The 22,196-nt window shown below is 41.8% G+C and overlaps 1 protein-coding gene across 5 annotated transcripts in view; it reads left to right on the top strand.

Moving 5' to 3' along the window:
• COP1 (COP1 E3 ubiquitin ligase) overlaps nt 1-22,196 on the top strand; it is a 124,746-nt gene that overhangs the window by 71,458 nt on the left and 31,092 nt on the right. For all 5 annotated transcript variants that reach the window (XM_064719990.1, XM_064719991.1, XM_064719992.1 and 2 more), the window contains exons 16-17: nt 16,780-16,897; nt 21,580-21,704. In XM_064719990.1, coding sequence (XP_064576060.1) covers nt 16,780-16,897; nt 21,580-21,704 — 243 coding nt within the window. The remainder of the gene's footprint in view (nt 1-16,779; nt 16,898-21,579; nt 21,705-22,196) is intronic.

Here is a 22,196-nt window from a genome sequence, read left to right on the forward strand (position 1 = left end):
AAGGGAAAGAAGTACTGAAAGAAGTGTTTACATCTGCTTGATGTTTGGTAATTGAATCTCTAAATAAAAATTAAAATGGATATTTGATTGATAATATGATTGCTGAAACAATTACATGGGGTAATTGAACCAATTGAAATTACTTCCCACAATGGAGTTCTAATTGATCTTTCAGCCATAAATACATGTGGGGAAAATGGGGCATATTAAAAGAAACACTGAAATCTTGAAGGACATTATTTGTGAACTCCTAAAAAATAGCCAGAGCAAAGAAATGAGTTAGTGTCTACTTTCATACCCCATATAGTAAAACAGTCATGTTTAATGTGTTATGATGGAGACAAAGATTTTTCTTCTCCATCAGCTTCAGCTAGTCTTGCTTAATAATTTCATTTAGTTTGTGGAAAAAGGAACATAACTGTTGAATAGCATGAGTTGTCACATAGGCTATAAAATTAATAAAGGAAGAGTCAAAGCTGACTTCATTGAGTTGTACTGGAAAAAAACAAGCAGGGAACAGGGCACACTGACTTGATCGCTCCTGTTTGCCCCTGGCAGAAATAAAAATGAACAGTCCACAATACTAAACACTAATTCAGTGATCAGTGTAGTGGCCAATTTCAGAAAGCTGCCTTAGCCCTGCCTTGGCTTGCTCACATGCTAAGAGGATTTTCACATTTTGAAAACTGTTTCAATTACTTATTCAGTGATTTATTCAAGGATAGAAGAGCCAAGACTTCTGAGCATTTCATGCCCCACTCAGTCTTGTATTGCATTTAAACAGAAGTGCTGTTTCTGTATATACTCTCAGTTTATTTGTTGATTTGATGGAGCTTAATGCTATATATGTGTCTGTATTTTTGTGTGTATATATCTATAGTTTAAGACTTGATGAGGTAAGCAATTCATAAAATGGTTAGGGAAGAAGTATTGGTACGTAATATTTGAGCTATAAAAGGAAGAGGTAAATTGATTTACTATACTATTAATTACATACACATTTCAGTTCCTCTTTTCTGTATGCAGAATAGCTGAAAGCCAGCATCACTTCTTTAAGCAATGTAATTTTGACTGAAGTAGAAGTTTTTCAGGCTGACATTTTTTTCTTTCAAGGTTCTCTCTTAACCACTCAAAGCCGGAGCATCTTTTCATAATGTCCTGTTCTTTCACACTTTGCTTAAGAAAAGCTCTGCCCTTGACAATTGCATCTTGCCCAATTGCATCCATCTGTTCAGAATGGCTTCTTCAAGTGGGTTTTCCTAATCAGATGCTTCAGCTAGATCAGCATCTCTGTGCTGGTTCCTCCCTTGCCTTCACCACAGAAACAGGATGACCATCTTAAGGTCCTTATCCTTTCCACCCTGTCTTACATTTCTTCTCACTTTTTTGTAATATTTTGGCTGTTGGCCCACACAGCCCATGATGCTGCATTGTGCACAGGTGAAAGGTTGAGAGGTACCTTTCTGCCTTCTCCATTTTTAAAACTCTCTTTTACAGGAAGAATTGTAAGCAAGGTCCCTTAGAGATCTACCAACACATGGCATGAATTAGGTGAGCTGAGGCAGCACAGTGTTCACAGCCTGACTTTGCTTCCAAATCCACCCCTCCAGTCCTTCAGTTTCCTCCTTTTATTTGGCAATGCAGCATGGAAACTGGGTGCAGGTGGAAATGGTTTTGTTAAACCCAGTTCTCTGGTTCAAGATTCCTTACAGAGAATGAAGCAAAGTCAGGCTGTAAACCTTGTGGCACAGTGACTGAAATGGGGGGTTCTGTCACAGGATTTGCTGTGATGCTGTCATTTAAATATAACCATCTTTAAAAGCATTGTTAGACTGTATATCTCCATGAGGAACACTCTTCTCTAGTAGAGAGCACTGAATTGGCTTCAGATGATGTAGGAAAACAAGCTTTAGATGCCACTATAAAAGCACATCCCTGGATTAGCAGCTAATGTGGATGATATATACGTTTCTTTTCTGGACTCTTCACTCTGAAGCTTTTAGATGACCAAAAAAAATTATCTTGGGTAGCTTAAAACAGAACAAATGGGCCATAAACTAGAAATAGAGCCTATAGAAGAGAGAAATGGATATTGGTTTGAGAAGTAATTCACTTAAAATCAGGCACTTCAGGTGAGAGGAAAGCTGGTGTGTCTGGCTGCAGCCTGATAAAATCTGTTGCAGTGGTGAGGGCGCATAAAGAAGAAAAGACCCCTTTTGTCTCTTACTTTAATAAAATATTCTATTTGCATGCTTTCTGAGTTGAAACATTGTCCAGTATAAACTCTAATCACTGCCAAATACAAAATCAGGTCATTCTGTGGTCTTTTTTTAAAAACAGATAGGGTTTTATTCTGAAATTAGCTATATAAATCATGGCTGAAGTTATTATTGTTCTGCCTCAGCAATAGCACTGATGTCCTTAACCCATATATTTTCTAGCAGTGCCGTTTCCCTGCTTTAAAAAGAAAACTAAAGGCTGAAAATGCATCATGCACTTCGCAGCTGGAATGGCCAAGCTGTGCAGTCTGGGTGAGATCAGACTGTCTGCTAACTCCAGTGAGCTCAGTGTAGCTATTGATAGTAGGAATGTTTTATTCCCAGCCTGCTGTAATAGTGTCAGCAGCTTCCACTTTTTATTTCCCATATATTATGCAGAGGTTTTGTAAGAATTCAGAGACCTGAAGTTTCTATGACATTTGGTGCATCATCTCCTCAAACACTGTATTTTTTCCCTGTAGGACCCACAATTGAGGAGGGTTTGTGAGCTGAGAGAGGTTTCTCAGGGCTGCAGAGGTGCAGGACAGAGACTGTCTCCTCTCCAGGAGCTTCACAGAATAAGTGCAAGCAGCAGAGAAACACATATGGACAGGATGGCAACAGAACAGCTGCAGCACAGTCAGAACTTAAGGTTTTGCTGCATTAGTTTTAGCTTTGGTCAGTCTCTAAAATGGCTTTGCTATGTTGTCACAAACTCTTGTTAGTGTGGGTTCAGATGAAGTGACCACAGCAGGGAAAAAGTGGGGTGGTGCTAATTGATGCTGATCTTACTGCTTAGAGCAGCAGAGTTGGAGGCTGCCTGCTTTGGGGATGCCATACTCCCTCCTAAAGACCCCAGGTTTTGCTTTTCCATCTCTTCCTTCACTCTACCAATTCCGTGGCCAAAACAACTGCCTTTTTTCTGGATTAGGTTATTCCCTGATCCACTGAGCACCAGTGCCAGCCCCAGACAGGTTTTTGGCAGCCTGTACCAATGCCACTGTTTGCTAACAAGGGGCAAACCCTCAGTGAACAGGAGGTGTGCTCTTAATGCTGAGCTTCTCCTCTCTCACCAGCTCTCTCTCTTCCTTATTCCCTTCCCCACTTTCTACTTTTCATTTGAAGGTGATTTTGTCCTTCCCCACCACGTTTTCCAGGCTGTTTAAGGATGTTTCCTGTGCACCATCTTCAGCATTGAACAATGGTGTTGCATTCTGGTTTTGAATGGTCACAAAACTAATTTGATGCTGTGGATCAGTAGCAGCCTTATGAAGGATTCCTGTTGTTGTGTTAACACCTTTGTTTTCATTTGCAGCTATTTGCCCACCCCTTAAGGTCTCTGCAGTACCCTGGTATGCTTACACTTCAGGGTCAAAAGTGGCTTTTTTATCATCATCATTCCATTTTTCTAATATACCTGGTGTCCAAGTGGGGCCACTTTGGAGACTCTCCTGGCCAGTGAAATATTGATTTTTCTGCTGCAGTAACTGGAGCAGTGATTTCTCTTTTCCAAACATCTCCCTGTAGAGTTAGCCTTGTACATTGTCTCAGATCTGGGTGACTTACCTGCCTTGTCACTCAGCTCAGAAGAATGATGGGATATTAATGACCAAGAAGGTATAGTGTGCCTTTTTGGAAGAGAATTAATGTTTTCCAGCTGAGAGCAAGGTCTTAACTTAATAGATTCTCATGGGTGAGCAGTGTATTCTGTTGAAAGCCTGCAATGACTCAGGAAGGATCTATTTGTGTGAATATATGACATGTTTAGGGTGGAGTTAGGGCTTGAGCTATGAGATTACCTTCAGTGTATGAACTGAGCTCAGTGTTTAAAGGCACAGACAAAGGTTAGGCATTCCTCTCAAACCTGTGAAAAACTTTACAGCAGTGAGTGCTCAGAATTCAACCTTGATGAAAGCAGTGGCATGCAGCAGTTCAGGGCTTGCCCATCACTTGGATAGGACTTTACCTGCAGTGTCTTTTCATTTTGTGGGTAGGTAGTAATAAACCTTCCTCTAGTCCATGATCTCTGAGGCTGTTGGCAGGGGAAGTAGGGGACAAGATTTGTGTTTTGGAAGTGCACATTTGTCATCTTTAATTCAAACTCATTCCAGAATTCACTGCAAAGCCTTCGTTTGTTTTGCGTTGGAAAGCATTTACAGCACTTCAGTCAGTTAAGGGTTGTTTGTTGGAATCTGTATTTTTGGCCAGTAAGGCTGTGATCATATTTCTGTCCCAAAGTACTTACTGTAATGGAAACACTGAGCTTAGTGGGATTTTTTAGGTGAGGGCAAATCTTTGAAGGTTTGACTTACATGTCATCCCTCATCATGGACCCTGGGATGTAAATGAAGGTGAGATATCAAACCAAGCCCTCTGCTGTCCTTGGTGAAGGACAAAAGGACAAAGGAATGAAGGACAAAGATTGGTGAAGGTAATCTTTCTGGCTCTGGTAGGTGGATCACATTGTACTTCTGCTTGGGACTGACAGTGAGAAGAACTGCACCTATACCATGTTATTTGAACTTAAGATCTTTGTAGTTAAGCTGATTTTTCTGTTCCTGCACATCAGAGATGCTGCCAGATCTGTCAGGTAGTGTCTTCCTGCCTTGCTGCCACTGCTTCCTAGAAAATCACAAAGGGACATGAAACCTCTCATCAGTGTGCAGGATGTGTTGCATGTGCAATTTTCACATAAGCCTTAAGAGTTCAAGAGCTGATAGAACTTTTTTACTTACACAGAAAAAGCAGTATCTGACTTGTCTTGGATAAAGCAATTGCAATGAATAGTGACTAACAATATAGAGACCTACTGGGGAGTTTCCTAACTTTGTCCCAGAGGTCATCACACTTCAGTAACAAGTGAATGAATAAAATGAACTTGAAAAGCTCCATTTGATTCTCTAGAGAAAAGGATAAATCTGTCATTGGCAGAAATGAGTGTGCTAATTGTTTGCTTAAATATTCTTTTCATGAACATTTTGTCTTACAACTGGCACAGAAGTCATTTAGTCAATGTGACGAAATTCAAATTTAAATTGAAATGAGCCTTGGAATTCAGGAACAGATAGCCAACTCCAACATTCATCTTTTTCTCAGAACGCCAAATTGCTCTTGCTGCTAGCTATTGCTGTATCCCTTAAGAGTTTAATGCTTTCCAACCTCTGCAGTTTTACTGGTAGCTCATTCAAAGGAATTGCTCTTTGGAATGACATCCTCTGTAATGGCTTCCTGTGTTTTCTTCTGTTCCTACTGCATGGATTAACTGTTCCAGGCTTTTATTTGGGTACTGTGCTTCCATACTAACTGGTGAAGATTGTCACATAGCACAGGAAAATCTGTAACCAGTGAGTGCAGTGTGGGCTCTCATCTCAAAGGAATCTTTTCAGTGTCTGAGCATCTAAACATTGCATGAGTCTTTAAGAGTAGAGTTTTAAATGTTTGGGCAAGGTTCATATCAGCCATTTAAATCTCAAGAAAATGACAAAAAATGAGACTGTAGATGCATGTGCAAATCTTCACATGACTTGTTTCATTGCCTACTTAGGGTATGTTGCTTCTTTTCCAGCTTGGCTACCTGTGTATCATCACATTCCTGTGCTTGTTTCCCTGTGTACACAACCCACCCTACCTTTGGTTTAAGCCTTCTTATCTGAAGCCTGGATTTTAGCAATTGTGACACTTCTATTCCTCTCTTCCACTGGAGTCTCCTGTGAGGTCAGTTTAGATAATGAATCAGATCATCATCTCCAGAAGCTAGTTAACACTAGTATCTCCTCAGGCTACTGAAGCAAAATGTAGTTCTGGACTAAAATCAGGTTTGACTGCTACTGTGGCCAACTCAGGTTCTCAGGAGTCTGCACTTCCCTTTGCTTAGAGCTGCTTTGAGTGCTCTGAAGCCTGTTTGATTCTCTTTGTACAATGTCTACCAAATACAACAGAAACCTGAAAGCTTCATAAATGCACTCTTAAAATCCTAAGGAGGATGTTCCTTTCACATCGATCTTTTGTAATGCCTCAAGGCCTTGTCTACATGATCTTGACCTCTTGGAGTGTGTGGTTCCAGGGAATCTGACTGTGCTGCCCTTTCCCTGCATCACAGCTCTGTGACTTGTGCAACTTTGATTCTTTCAAGAACCAGAGCTGACAGGGCTTTGGCATTATGAAGAGTGTTTGTTTGGTGCAGTATGTATCTGAATTGAGAGAGATGCATTCAGCAAGTGCCATGGTATTTTTAGCTTTGATAGATGTACCCAGCACGCCATGTACAAGTATGGCTCCTGTTTCATCTCTTCCAAGGTCTAGTCCATTTAAAAGCATGGATTGAAGTACCTTTTACCATAAAATGACTGTTCTTCCCATGTTATAGGTGTTATAAAATTTATTTTTGACATCAGCTTACAGGCGCTAGTGCATGTAGAGTTATGCATTTACATAGTCAGTGAGAAAAGCTGTGTTAGGAGCATAATTGAATGTGGCATCTAAACAGTGCATAATTATTTTTTCCTCTTTCACATGTAAAGAATAGATCCTTTCCAAAAGTGCAGGTTATTACTGCTGCTTCTCCATTAGTTTTGTAGCATTAGTAAATCTTGCTTGTGTGTACTGAATATTTTGTTTTTCCAACAGTCTGATAGATAACAACCCTTGAATTGTACAAAAACCATCTATCCCTTTCTCCTGTGAGAAATTGCTATAGCTCTTTAAAACCATAAAGGTCAAAGTTTCAAAAGAGTTCTAGAGAAATCTGTTTTGGTCCCCTTTCCCTTCAGAGCCCTTTTGTCAACTGATTAATATCTAATGTTTTATGTCTCTTCCTTCTCTCCTTAATGTAAGACAAGTTATTTAGGGTGAAGGCTTTATGGGCTGCTGGATCAAAAGCTTTAGACAAGTCAGTAACAAAATGTCCCCAGTGTGTAAAGACCATTATCCATAACCTGGCAAATGTCATCTGTAACTGTGAGCTATAGGGAATCTGTGGAATACAAAGGTTAAAAACCCAGTTGGCAGTTCCCATCAAGGCTGCTATTCTCTTTATCTGTTCAGCAGAGGGAGATATAGATCTTTAGAGGAATGCTGGTGTTGGTGTATATTTTTTAAAAAATAGTACAGCTGGTGTGAGTAGGAGATGCAAATCCCTGGCTGAAGCAGGGCATAGTGTTTCCTGCAGAGCTCTGTCAAAATATTTCAAGTGCTGACCTGAAACCCTGTGCCGGGACACCCTTGAGCCTTTCTTTTGTGGAAGGATCTTATTGTGCTGTTGGTTTTGCCAGAGATTAAACTGACAGACATTCAGTCTAACCTCAGCTCTGTATTTCAGTTTTCATGGAGTGGAGCTTTCTCAGTGTGCCCCTTTTATCATCCATTTTCCTAAACAGAACACTGTTGGTCATTTTCCTTCTTCTCAAAGCTGTGTTCTTTGTTTGTTTAAATGAAAACCTGTGCTGGATTGGTGTTGAATTCCCTAAATATGATTTTTTTTTGAGGGTGGATTTCCATTGGATTCCTTAAATCTAATCTTTGGAGGCTGTTGCCCATCATCTGTATTGCAGTGTAGGAAAATGAGATTAAGTTGTCATCTCCAAATACCCGTGTGCCTTGCTCTGCTTTAGAAACTTCCTTTCATCTCCTCACTAACATCTTGGGCTCTGTGGCTTCCTCACTTTAAAGGGTTTAGTTGTTTGGGCTTTTTTAAGATTTTGCTACCAGCAAAATGAATCATACAGACCTTGCTTAATCTTGTATAGTCTTTCGAGCACATGGGGGAGGTTTTCACCTGCAGGGAAAATATGTATTGAATGCTTTTCTCAAGTTCAGTCCCTTTTTGGGTGGCCACTGAATGTTTGACACCTGTGAAGATGGGGTGTGCAGGACCTCCCCAGGAGTCTGGTACCACTTGTCTAGACAGAGCTCTGAGAGCAAATATAAATGAAGTACTGCATCCCAAATCATCTTGGACACACACCTGAAATACAAAATAAGGGCATTGTTACAGTTTGCTGCTGTGGACCAGAGCATTGCTTCTAAAAGAGATTGCTGAGATTTCCCCAGGGCTGCAGAAAAATGGTTATTCAGAGAAAAACTGTTCTTCACTGCAAAGGAAACTCCAGGTAAAAGGAGGAGAAAAAAGCAAAGGCATCAAATGAGTAATTTTGTCTTAATTATAGAAACAAAGCACTTGCAGTTTCTGCTGGAAAAAAAATTGTGAATACAAAGCCATATCCAGCAAACATTTTAGTGTGCCTGTGATAATGGCTGTTGGGATAAATTTTTCTTGCTTTATTGGGGCTTTTTTGGAAGGGAAGGTACAAACAGGAAAAATAAAAAATTGGCTTTTTTTAGGACAGTTAGCTTTACCTGGGCTGCAGATTTCTGGGGGAAGGTGTTGCAGTGACATGGGTCATGAGTGACTTCTGTTGTCTGCTCCTCATGTGATTTGTCATGCTGCAGGAGAGAAGCAGCACACTGCATTCTTCAGCAGGATGCTCCAGACAGTTTTGTCTGCAAAGGTTCTTTGCTTCAGGCTGTATCAAACCCATTTTTAATCTCTTGCCTTTACAGTAAAGGAAATTGTTTGTACAGAGGGCACTGATGTCAACTTACTGTGTTGATATTATCTAATTCCTTCTTCAGAAAATTCTTGTGCTAATTTTTAGTGCAGGCCTTTGTTCCTGTGAATTCAAGTCCACTTCTCCTGTCCCTAATGCATTGTCATCTCTTTTCTTTTCCTGAAGCATCTATTTCTTTTATGTAGTGGAAACTATCACACTGTCTTCCCTCCCAGAAGTGGTTTGTAATAGGCCAAACCCTGTGCTCATCATATCCCATTCCAGTATTACTCTCTCAATTGAAATAGATCTTTTTATACTGTTTTGTTGGCTGGAAGGCTTCTTCACCATTCTTTGTCAAATCCTACCCTGCATTTCTGTTGCTGAAATAAAGATCCTTTTTTTCCTCCCTGCTGTCTCTTCTGCCCTCTCTGCCAAGAGATTGTTTTGGGGGAGTTGTCATTCCATGGGGTTTCACTTGTCTTGTTGAGTTGAATTATTCCCAAAGATGGAATGTTCAGCTGTCCTATGTCCTCAGTCTTCTCTCCAGAGCAAGACCCACATATGGATGTTCAAACTCCACCCTGCCTTTCTGCTGTAGGGAAAATTAAATCTGTACCCCAAGCTTTCTGAATAAAGCCACCTCAGTCACATGAAGATCTGCAAGTACTGTTGTTTGGTATTACAGGCTTGGCAGCAGTTAAAATTGAGCTGTTCTTTTTCTTTTTCACTAGTAAGGAAAAAAAAAAAGAGTGAATTAAAGGAGAGCTAAGGTTGTATGACAGTGCTTCATGCCACCCCCATTGTGTGGGTGTAGATAGACAAAACCTGAAAGATCTGAGAAGCCAGAAACCTGTGCAGCAAAACACAGCCCAAACATTATTGCTGTAGTGCTGAGAGGTGGGCTAATGCCTTGCCTTTCTTATGTCAAGAGCAAATAGCTTAGGCAAGTTTGTATTAAAAAAAAGTTCTCCCTAATCCTTTGACATAAGAGCACTTTCAAGACAGCTGAGGGAAGAGTTTATAGAATTGTCTTTGGAAATGCTTAGACTGTGACTGAGTAGGGCTCTTGAACACAATTATTTAACTTGGAAATTGAATCCAACTTTGCAGTTGTCTCATCCTTGACTGGGCAGTTGGACTGGCTGGATTTCAGAGGTCCCTTCCAACCTGCAGTATTCCATGACTTTCAGGGCCCTTGAGCAAAAATGGATTTCTGACAGATATGGCATTCTATATAGGATTAAGTTTCATTTGAGCTTCCTCATAATTAAATTCTAAGTTGTCTTTCAACCAGCCTTTGATATCATTGCCTTGGCAGGGAGGCTTCATTTCCTGGTGCACAGGTACATAGAAGATCCACTGGAGAAGTTATTTTTTTATTAATGACTTTTCAGTAAGTCTGTAAATCATTCTGGAGCTAGGTAGATGGCCTTTTTAGATTTCCTCTGGAATTTAAGGAAATGTATTTTCAAACATTTCATTTGCAGGGTTTGGGCTCTGATGGCAGCCTTTCCTCAGGTGTTGTTTACCTGGCCCTTGTTCAGGTTTCTCTAAGGACCAAGGTACCCTCCTGTGCCATGTCATCCTCATTGCACTGTATGGAAGTACAGTGATTTGAGTTTATTTTTAAACCAGGATGTTTTTCCTTTTTATCTCCTTCCTCTTTCTCCTCCCTAACAGAAGAAAGGTTTTTCCTGGTGAAAACTGAGGTTTTTGAGTCTCCTGATCCTGTTTCCATTTTTAGTCCAGCCAAAGACTTTACCTTTGTGGATTCAAGCTTCCTTTTTTAGAGCAAGAAATCACACTGAGCTTGGCCAAAAAAGAGACTTGGTTAACCCATCTAAAGTTCTGTTGTTTTACCTCTTGTTTATTTCTGCTCAGCAAATACTCATCAGGATGACACATCAGGTAGGGAAATAACAGTGGGTGCTCTTTCCTTTTACCCAGAGATACTCAAAGCAAGCTTTGATTTGAACCACTGTACTCTGGACACTCGAATGCATAAGGATGTAGTTATATTTCCCTGCTAAACAAGTTGCCTAGATACAATTCTCAGAGCCCTGAAAACTGAGTGATCTTGCTTACACTTGGTATACAGAGGAGAAACGAGTGAAAAAAGATCAATTTGTGTAGGTAGATGTTTAAATATATATATAATTGGATTTCAGCTAACCCCTTCAATGTTTGAGTGATAGAGGCTTCCTCCAGGAACTCTGAAATCTTTTTTTTAGGCAATGGAAATAAAACTGAAATGAAATGTTAGAAAGTCATGTCTCTCCTCTTTCATTTTGATGAAAAGCATCTTGTGGGCTTGTTTTATACCCTTTTGTTTTGCTGTTCTTTTGGTTTCCCCAGCATAATTTAATTGATGGCAAGCAGAGGTATCTTGCACCAAATTTGCTCTGACTCAGTTTGCCTTGTTAAAGAGGTCATTTAAATACACCCCCTCAGACTATAGATGTCTCTCATTGTTACTGCTGATGTACAGAGTTCCACTGGTAAAAACAAGGCAGCCTTGATCCAAGCTTGAAGTTCACATGGAGGAAAACAGACAAATGAAGAACATGGGGCAATCATGAGCTGAGGACATGAGTTACTAAATGTATCAAATCAGACCATCATGATAGAGAAGCACAAGAGCACATTAAAGATTACACTCCAGCCTGAGCTTCTGTTTCAGTAAAAGATCTGTAGCATGAGATATGCAGGACTGCAGGCTGTAGCCAGAGCATTAATATATGAAATTATTTTGACCTTTAGGTTTGTTATTGAAGATGTATTTTATTTTAAAAAAGTCAAAAATGTGACTTGATCGCAGAATAATTCTACCAGACCACTTAATTAACATCTGGCTGCCTACCTGGCAGCTGTGCATTTCAATATGGGCATTTTCTTGTCTGTGACATTTATCTGCTGTGGAACAAGGAGCATCATTATATTCTCAAGTCTGTGAGTGCTGAGAAATCCAAGTAATGTAAAGGACTTCTTTTTTTAATGGATCAATAATCTAAATATTGAACAGTTGAGAAATGTGCATTTTTAAATGATTGAAATAAGAAAAATGGGCATTGATTCTCCAGCAATTTAGTTTTCCAGAGGAGAGCCACAGAACCTTTGTATGCAGCTCTTGGGTCTTTCTGGTGGTTACATCCTTTGAATATAAAACTGTTGCATTGCAGGTAAATTTTTTGTTTTGCTGTCCTTGGCTTGATATTCCTTCAAGTAAGTGGTTCTTGGTTGAAAAAAGCCTGGGGGGGGTCTTGTGAATTAGCTGATGCTGATTAATGTTCATGGTGAAAATGGGTGAAACACATGACCTACAAGATGAATATTACCTGGAGAGTGGGGTTTCTCTGCTCTCTGGATTTTGGATGTGTGCTGGTGCTCAGTGAAAGATAGAACTGCCGCTGTGTGCCACCCTGTCATAACCCTTGCTGCTCTTTGTGGAGCTGCTGCCCAGCACTACACAGTAAGAGCTTTACAATAGTGGTGTTGAACCTAAAGCCTGCTGTAAATTTTTTTAACAAGTCTAAATGTAAGGAAAATCACTTTTGGGAAAAACATACTCTGTCCTTTTCTTTCTTTTGTTTAAACAAGTAAAAACCCAAGATCAATTCCATTTTTCTTAATAACTCGGATATTACCTATGATGCTGCTGGCTCCATTAGCAATTCCCAATTCTCTTATTTTAGAAGTTCTGAAACTGACTTTCTATGACTACATAACCAACTCATGAGCTCATTTACTGCATCCCCACCCCTGCAACCAAGCTGAATGTGAGAATTGAGGCTGAGGAGGTGCTGATCCTTTCACCTTGTTCAGCACAAACCCATCCTTCTCTTTTGCCCTTTTCCTGCCAGCTGGAGTTGCGTGAATTTATGAGCAGCTGAGCAGAGAGGGATGCCATCCTTTGCTGACATGGGCTGTATTTACTGAAGAGGTGGCAAGATCTCAGGAGTTTGGAGAAGTCTGAATCCTTGATTAGTTGTCACTTGATGGCTCAAAGGTGAAAGCAGCAGTGTCTTAAGGGAAGTAAGCTGAGAGTAATGGAAAAGCACTATTTAAAAACTCAGGCTTGTGGTCAGAGACCTCTGCAGCAATGGCAGAGCTCAGCTGTCCTTTTTGCCTTCCGAGATCACTTAAAAATACATGTATAAAAAATAAAACAACTTGCCAGCAAACATTTGAATTCAGAAGGTATAGCAGCAGATTTCTGTCATGCTCAGCTTCTGCAGTGACATTGAACTAGATGAGAATTGTTCTGGAGTGTTTAATTTGTTATGAAATATATACATGTTCTTTCCCTTTATTTCATCAATATTTAAATTAAGCCTGAATGCAGAAGAAAAGGTGAAGCAGGGAGCTGTTGCTGCTCAAGGGCTGGGCAGGCAGGAGGCTTTAACTCTCTAAATGTGAATTCTAAGATTAACTTGTTCAGAGTGGGTTTTCTAGTTGGGGTAGAAATTAGCTGAATTATGATATTAATGTTAATTTTAAGGAGCAAACAGGAAACAAATACCCCTGGTGTTGCTGGTTGGCAGTGGAGCGTGGTCTGCCAGGGATGCTGGAGGAGCTGATAGGTTCTTGTGAAGTGCAGGAAGTGTTTGATTCCCCTCATTGCCCACTCCATTTACCCCACCTTCATCTGCCTCTTGGGAAAATCTCATTTTCTGAGCCTCCCAGATCACCCTGCCTCCTCACCTCTGACCTGCTGGTGTGCCAGAGATTCTGCCCATCCCAGACAATTTCAGCTCATCAAAGTCCACCAGGCAAGGCTTCTGCTGAGATCTCTGGGAGTTGTATTTTTCTCATTTCACTTCACTTTGGGGCTCTCTACTTCCTCAGCAGATGGCATTTTTATCATGTTTTTTGTGAAGTCCATATGGCCTACAAGAGAGAGTATCTCTTTAATTGTAAAACATGGCCACCTGTTCAGATTTTAATGAGTGCAGTGAGCATTCATCTTCATGTATCTACTTAAAAATAGCTGCTTCAATTGAATTTAAAAAAAAACAAACGAAAAACTAAAACCCATTTGGGCGCCAACACTTTGTCTGCTGAAATAATCAATTAATAATTAAGTGGCTAATTTTGGAGCCCAGTGGCCTTGCTGGTTGCCTCAGACCTGTTGTGATGAGAGCAGACAGTGATTGATTGCCCTGCTGATGCCCAGAGGCACAGCCGTGCTGGGGCCAGATGCTGCCAGGCTTTGAGCTGTTTACTGGGATGTTTGGAAGGTGAATGCAACTTCATGCTTCTCTTCTGCAAATAGACTTGTCTGCCCTGCTACAGCTCTCTCCTCTCTGCATTGCTCCAGTTGCTCACATGCAGGTATCCCTTTCCTGGATATTTTCTTGAAGGATGAAATCTGTGCTCAAAAAGGTGCCCTAATGATGGGCCAGTGTTGAAACTGTAAGCAAAAATAGACTTGAAAGGCTTATCCACTAACTGATTCCTAATAAAAAGCCCTGCTAGAATAATTCTGCTCATTAAAATAGCAATTGCTAGTTAACTGTTTCACAGCTCCCACAGGTCTGCTGCATAGATGAAAAACTGTGGAGTTTCTTGGCTCCAGCTTTCAGGGAAGTAGAAGGGACCAAGATGCCCAGATCTTGTTACAGTATTAATGCTTAATTCAGAGTCCCTTAGAAAATTAACCCATTGTGCAATTAGCCTGTTGCAACATCATGTTGCTGTACAGCTAATTAAAATACCCAAATGATAGGAGCACACTGAGATTTGGTTGGTTGGAGGTTTAGTATTTCGGAGGTGAAAGACACAGGACCTGTTTGAAAGAGTGCTTGGGGCAAAGCATCTTCAGTGCTGATAGTAAGGGGTGCAGGAGCTGCTGGGTTTCAACATAAGAGTAATTTGGCAGTGTAAGTGGTGGAGAAAATTGGTGTCGCTGCTTGGAGCATCTGCTTTTACACCTTGAGGAGAACCAGAAATCCTTACCCATAGAGGCCTCTGAGCTGGTCATCTGCAGAGAGTGAAGTGCTGGAAGCAGTGAGAGGAGAAGGTGACTTGCCTGCCCACCTGATTTTATTGAAGGTGTTTCTGACACAGTCCCCACTCCATGACCCCCAATAAGCTCCTTAATCTGGGGAAGGAGTTCCCCTTGCTGCTCTGGTGATTGATGTAAACCTGGTTATCTCTCAAACCACATGGGATTTTGAGACAGCAGCTCTCTCAGTTGTGCAGAGGAGAACACCCAGCTTTGAAATGCTGTGCAAATACAAAAATAGCTGTAGCTATTGGCTGTTAATTAATTTCTATGTAGTCTTTGTGATCAGCTTCCACCAGTGGGACATTATTTCAGTGGGAGGAGGGTCAGAGCAGATTTCAGCAATGTCTGGATATCACAGGTTGCTCAGTTAGAGAGATGTCCAGCTTGGTTTCCATGTGTGTGGCCTTCCTTCCCTGTTCTTCATGAATACCAAGGGGTAATTAAATGAAATTCAACATTAAAGGCTGAAAGTTGGGAAGGAAGTAGCTTATTAACCTTGTTGAGCTGGAAGGAGCACTGTGGGGGTGTTTGGGGCTTGGGTCTCATGAGGTTTCTCTTCTTGTTTTTCTGGTTTCTTGGGAATTGACATTTGGCTGTGCAGAAAAGCAAATGTATCACTAATTCTGCTGTGATCCCTTTCATATGGTTGTGGCACTAGGGCACATCTGTGAATTAAATCTTGAAATGAACTGGAATTTATTCTGTTCCCTCATTAGCAGAAATGCTAATTCTTTCTTGATTGGTAATAAAGTCAGAGGAGAGCAGCAAAAGGCAAAGGTAGGAAGGTTATCCATCCAGAAGCAAGCATGACAAATTTAATCCTGTTTTTCCACAGTCCAGTTTAAGTAGCAGACTGAGTTTTTACCCTTGAGTTCTTCAACAGTTTTTGAAGAGGGGACAGCTTGAGGAAGGAAAAGGAGGAGGCTGGGAATTGGACAAGGCAATTGGAGTGGCTGGGCAGGGAGCTGAGAAGGCAGGCAGGAGAGGTGAGAGTCCTTTTAGCTGCTGCCTTGAACAGGGGCATGGGGTTTGCAGCACACATGTACAGGCACACAGATGTGAATGCACCTTCTTCCCTCCCTGACCCTTTGAAAGGGAGCATGGCCCCTTGTTGAATGAATTTTGGCACTGTTTTAGGAGCCTTCTTTTACTGTAGCACAGACTGTTTATCCTAGAGAGGGCTTGAAGTGAGATGTGGAAACTGCAGGCAGGATTTTTATTGTGATCATTCCAGGTCCTGTGCATCCTTCCCAAATTATTAAATGTGGGGGTGCTTGAGGGTCCCCAGGACGAGGGAAGAGATGAGAATCTTGACTCCATGTTTCAGAAGACTGATTTATTATTATATAATATTATATTATAATATATGATATGAAAAAATATATTAAAAATATGTGGTATTATATGATATGAAAATTATGCTATATTATATGGAAAATTAAATTATATGAAAATTATACTGCATTCTATTATATGAAAATTATATATTATATGAACATCATATTATGTGAAAGTTACATTATACTATAGTTACATTATACTATACTATAGTTACATTATATTATATTCTATGGAAGTTATATTCTAAAACTATACTAAAAGAATAGAAAAAAGGATTTCATCAGAAGGCTAGAAAAGAATGAATAATAAAATCTCGTGACAGACTCAGGAGAGTCCGACACAGCTGGCTGTCATTGGCCATTAATTAAAAACAATTCACATGCAACCAATCAAAGATGCACCTGTTGGTAAACCATCTCCAGACCGCGTTCCACAGCCATCAGATAATTATTGTTTACATTTCTTTCTGAGGGCTCTTAGCTTCTCAGGAGAAAAAGTAATTGAATAATTAAAATTAATTTAATAATTAAAAGTATTACATTTATTTAATAAATAAATCTAGCGAAAGGATTTTCGTAAAACATGTCAGTGACAAAATGTAAATGCCTTTTTTCCTGGTGTGCAGATCACTGTGTTCACTACTACGACCTCCGCAACACTAAGCAGCCCATCATGGTGTTCAAGGGGCACCGCAAGGCCGTCTCCTATGCAAAGTTCGTCAGCGGCGAAGAAATCGTCTCTGCGTAAGTGTTGCCTCTTATGTAGTGTTGGAATATTTCCTAATATAGCCAGATGGGATGTGCCTGAGCTTGTCTGGCCCTTGCTGCTTGACCAAATAGCACCAACTGTGGTGTTTTCACCTCAGAGACACTTTTAGCTGGCTGGGTGTGTGGTGTTTTCACCCCACAGACACTTTTGGCTGGCTGGGTGTGTGGTGTTTCACCCCACAGACACTTTTGGCTGGCTGGGTGCTGCAGCTGGGCTGGTGGGGAAAAGTCCAGGCCTTCAGGAGCTCTGGTGGCTGTGGGATGGAGCTTTCCCCTCATAACAGGGTCTGCCCCTTGGGTTTCCCTCTGCTGGAGAAGCTTTAGGGTGATGGTGAAGGAAAGGAGTCGGTTCTGATGGAGGGTTTTGATCCAGAGTTTTATTCTGGCCCACAGGCCTCTAAATGCAGCAACTGCTCCAACAGAACTCCCAAACCGTGTGGTTTGCTCACTCTTTTGCCCAGGGGAGATGGGGAGGGAAGGGGTAGGAGCCATCAACCAGGTCTCAAGGGACAGAGGACACCTGGATGGCCCAATGTCCCCCAAGGGGTAGAGGGCATCTTCTGAATTCTGCCAATCACTTGACGCCCTTCTGGAATTCCAGGATTGACAGACAGTGCTGGGAGGGGGAAGGAGAGGTGACTGATACACCTGGGAGGGAATTATCATGGGAGGAACTGGGTTTCTGAGGTAAATCCTGAAATCACAACGCAACAATGTGGGCTAAAAACTGTGCAGCCCTCACTTCTCTGTGCTCTTCAGAGCTGCTGAACAAGTTCACCTGTGTGGGTGGCTGCTCTCACAGGCTGCTGTGCTTTTGGGAGGCAGATCGTTACTTTTCTCCAAGTCAAAAATAGAAATTCATTTGTGGTGTCATTTGGCTGTGCTCTGTCTTGTGGAGCTAAAATGCTGAAGACAACTAGATGTGGCTCCTGTGCCCAAGTGCTGACTTTGGGAAGCTGCAGGTGGACTTTGCAGGCAGACTGAGTTTTTACCCTTGAGTTCTTCAGCAGTTTTCATTGAGGGGACAGCTTGAGGAAGGAAAAGGAGGAGGCTGGGAGTTGGAAATGGCAATTGGAGTGGCTGGGCAGGCAGTGTGTGTGCACTGAGGATGCTCCTGACCAGAGCTCTGTGATGGAGAAAGCTGCTGGCAGAGCCCTGGGGATAATAATCTGCAATAGAACACAACTAATGAGTGACAGAAGAGATCAAATAGTACTGCTATGTATATGGTCTGAAGAGGAGGTTTAGCCACAGCCTGAAAGCAGCTCAAGTAGGACTGACTGTTTGATCTGTTCCCTGGTAATTTATTATCTGCTCTGTGAAGGCCCTTTTTGGGCTTATATTTGGGTTAGAAAGTGGACAAAGAGAAGCTGTGTTTTGTGATTCTAATAGCATGCAGCTCTTCAGCCAGGGCAGACCATAAGATCTGCTATGGAGGCCCTGAGGAGCAATATTCTCCAGCTTCTGTTCAGTTACATAGCCAGATGTGTCTGCTCCAAAGTCAGATGTGGCTGCCTCCCTTCTGAATGGGTTTTCAATCACATGGGAATGAATGAATGAATTTTCACTAGGTCACCTAGTGGAAATTGGCAGTGGCTGGCTACAAACCAGAGGTGAACCCCTCTTACCTGGTGGGGAGGGTGAGGGGCTGCAGGGGATTTTTGGATCCAGACACATTAATGTCTAACCCCTGAGGGCAGCAGAGATGGATCACAGGAGCCACTCTAGCTGCCTTGTGCTGAGCCAGCGGTTATCCAGCTTGGTTCTGTCCCATGTTTCTACCCAGTGAAACACAGCATTTTAAGGTGTTTTCAGGCTGCAAGGGAGTTACTGTGAGCTGAGCTGCATAATGGAGGATTCCCTGGTGGCTTTTGGTACTGTTTATATTTAATCAGCTTCTCTCTTCTTACTTCCATTAACATTATAACTCTATATAAGGCTGCAAATTCATATCTGGAACACAGAGAAAATTAAATTTAATGCTTTGAACCAAATCTCTGTTAGACAAAGTGTTTAATAGAAACAGGAGGAGGCTGGGAATGTTTTACAGCCATAATCAAGTGGAGCATCATTTATGGGATATTTTAGGACAGAATGGCCCTGTTCTGTTTGGGCCAGCATTGTGAGAAAGCATCTCCCAAAGTTCTGAGAGGAGTTATTGATTGAGCTGTTAGAGCTGTCAGACTTGGACAGGCAGCAGCAGGGTGAGGGGACTGACTGAAGGGTCCACCTGCCTTCTGGTGTGTGAACAGGGAGAAATGTCAGAGCAGATTATTCTTCCTGCCTTTCCTTTTGCAGACTGGGTAGAGGCAACAGCAGTGTGGTGGTTCTCAAAAATCAAGCACTGATTTAAGAAAAAAATTATACATATATATATATATATATATATATTCAGATTCTCTAAATTTCTAGCTAAAGCTGTTTTATGGATTGCATTGATTTTCTTTGCCTTGTAGAGATAGGTTTTGACCTCAGGGGTGTTCAGAACTGCCTGGTATTTAGCACAACACATTGATTACAGTGCTGATTTACAGAGAGACAGATTTAACAGAGCAGCACATCCAAGATGTTGTTTTGGAGAGGATATGAAACCAGAAGAGCAGTGTAACACCACCAGGATCAATGGCCTTTGGCTCTCCTTGCAGTTCAAGGATGGATAGCTTTCTTCTTTCATGGCTTGCTTATCCTAAACAATATAAACATAGCTAGAGCTTGATGGGAATTCATAAACAGTTAAAGCTCCCCATTAGTAATAGACTTTAGTGTTTTTATTTTAATGAAGACACCTAGTAGGTATGCAAGTAAAATATAGAGGTGAAGTGCCTGTGTATCTGATGTCTTCTTGAGGGGAAGCTAAGAGCAGCAGCTGTCACAGGAATCTGACAGCTTGTGGACCAGGGATTAGTCTTTTGCTGTTTTTTTTTCCTTCCTGCAGGAAAGTTTAGAGTCCAGGCAACTCTGAAGCTTTTAAAAGCAGCATTTTAAAAATACACCTGTACTAATAGCACAGAAAGTACCTGCCTGTACTTGTGGGCCAAAAAAAAAAAGCAGGAGGTATATACCCCTTTTTACCTTCTGTGAGCTGTTCCTATGAGAGTAAGGACAAGGGAAGGGAGAATGAGCAGCAGTACAGGGCAGGCACGGATGTGGAACAAGCACCAGGCAGAGAAGCTGAATGCTCTGTTTTGGGCCTCCCATCTCATTCTGGGGTTAGGAATGCACTCCTGTTTAAGTCACAGTGTTACAGATAAAATTCATACCTTCTTTCTGATCTGACCTCATACTGACTAATAATACTGCCTAACAAATCTTGCTGCAGCTCCCTTATCGCTCCTTTGTCATTCCAGCTGTCATTGAGGACTGAGATAAGCTTTTTTGCAGGATAGCACAAGGTGCATCTCTCCTCTTTTGTGCTATATTTTTAGGTAAATGGGACGTTGGTGCAGGGCTCGTGTCTTACGTCATTGGTAATATTTGACGGATGTTGTGTGATTTGAGTTTTTTTCCTTGAAATTCTAAATATTCAGGGAGCAGCAAGGTTGGTGACATGACCTGGGTGGGGGACCATGGCCTGCTTCCCCTCCTTCCCAGCCAGGAGGCTGACAGGTCCTGCTCCCAATCCTGGGGATCAGAACAGCACTATCCCTTTCTTTAAAATGGCTTCATGGGGCTTCAGTTCCACCTTATCACCTTTGTTCCCCAGCTGTGTATCTCAGTGAGTGCCAGAACACCAGAGCCATGTAAGCTGGGATTGCTAGGAAATAATGCCAGTGAAGTAAAAGATTATCTTCATGTCTCTTCAGCTTTGGGGGAAGAAGTTAATCCTGTATCTCCTGGAAATGTTGGATCTTCCTATTTGAGATCTGCCAGGCAGCAGATTAGTAACCCCAAAGGCAAAATGTTTTCTCACAGTAAACAGAAAAACGTTTTGAAGGCAGGTATATTTGCATTTTGGGGGATCATGGGAAACAATCATTGTGATTCAATCCAAACATGTTTTCTATATTTTGAATAGTAATACTGAACTTTCCCTGACAAGGTGAAAAAGGTAGAAGCTTGAGTTCTGTATCCATGCAGTCTTGATTACACATGAGAAAAACAGATTTAATTTTAACAGCAGCTCTGAGCCTCCATGGGTTTTTCTGTGCTGCTGTTTGGTATTGGGCAGGAGGAGGAGGAGAAAGTGCTTCAGGGCACCTGGGGAGTGAGGAGACTGCTTCCTACCCAAGCCCTGGAAAGACATGAATGAGAGTTGCAGCTGGCACAGAGAAGGGAACAGATTTTATCCGTGCTATGAAGGTTTAAAATATAAATAACTTTGGTGTGTCTTGGATCTGTGAGGATCTGGAGGAGGCAGTGATAGCCCAGAGGCCGTGCAGTTCAGTGGAGGGCTCTGCAATTGATAGGAGAAAGGAAGAGTAATACTTCAGGGAAGTTTTTATTCAAACGTGTAATGTGTTTTGACAGGCTTTTAAAATAAGGTGATATCTTTCTGAGCTCAAGCTGAGCTGCAGATGATTGAAAGTGGGATAAATCTCCTGTTGTGCACTACGGCTTCCTACATTTACATTGTCATTGGAGCACTGAGGAGCAGGGTGGCCAGGGAGGAAGGAGTTCCTGCCATATGGCAGCAGGGTAAATTTAAGTGTTGTTTTCAGGTCAACAGACAGTCAGCTGAAGCTGTGGAACGTAGGGAAGCCTCACTGCCTGCGCTCCTTCAAGGGTCACATCAACGAGAAGAACTTTGTGGGGCTGGCGTCCAACGGAGACTACATTGCCTGTGGTGAGTAGAGCAGCCACCCTGGTGTGCTAACAGGGCTCCTCAGAGCTGGGGCCTCACTAGTAGCAAAGCACACCGCCACTTGTGCTATTTTCTGAATTTCCACACTCCTTCCCCTCCCAGGGAATGGCAATGGCAGTCCTGACCTAAGGGGCTCTGTAGATAGTTTTCTTGTCGCAGATGAGTTGTTTGTGCATGATGATTCAGGCTTGCTGTCATCAAAATGAACTACTAATGTCAGTGCTGCTGATATAATTTATGTATTTCAAGATCAACAGTTGGCACATCTTTATGCACCACCAGTAGCCTGGGCCACGTGAGGATCCAGTAGTTGTCACTTAGTGTGGCGTTCTGCAGGGCGAAGTGAAGAGTGCCCACATTGCAAACAGCTCCTTAGAAGGCTGAATCATTAGTTACCCCTTTGGCTGTTCTGTCCTTTCACTGCTTAAAATCTGTAAAGCTCTGTAAATCCGCTGCTCTTGCTGGGAAGGCAGT

This window comes from Zonotrichia leucophrys, chromosome 8 (assembly GCF_028769735.1).
Source record: "Zonotrichia leucophrys gambelii isolate GWCS_2022_RI chromosome 8, RI_Zleu_2.0, whole genome shotgun sequence".
Lineage (NCBI taxonomy): Eukaryota > Metazoa > Chordata > Aves > Passeriformes > Passerellidae > Zonotrichia > Zonotrichia leucophrys.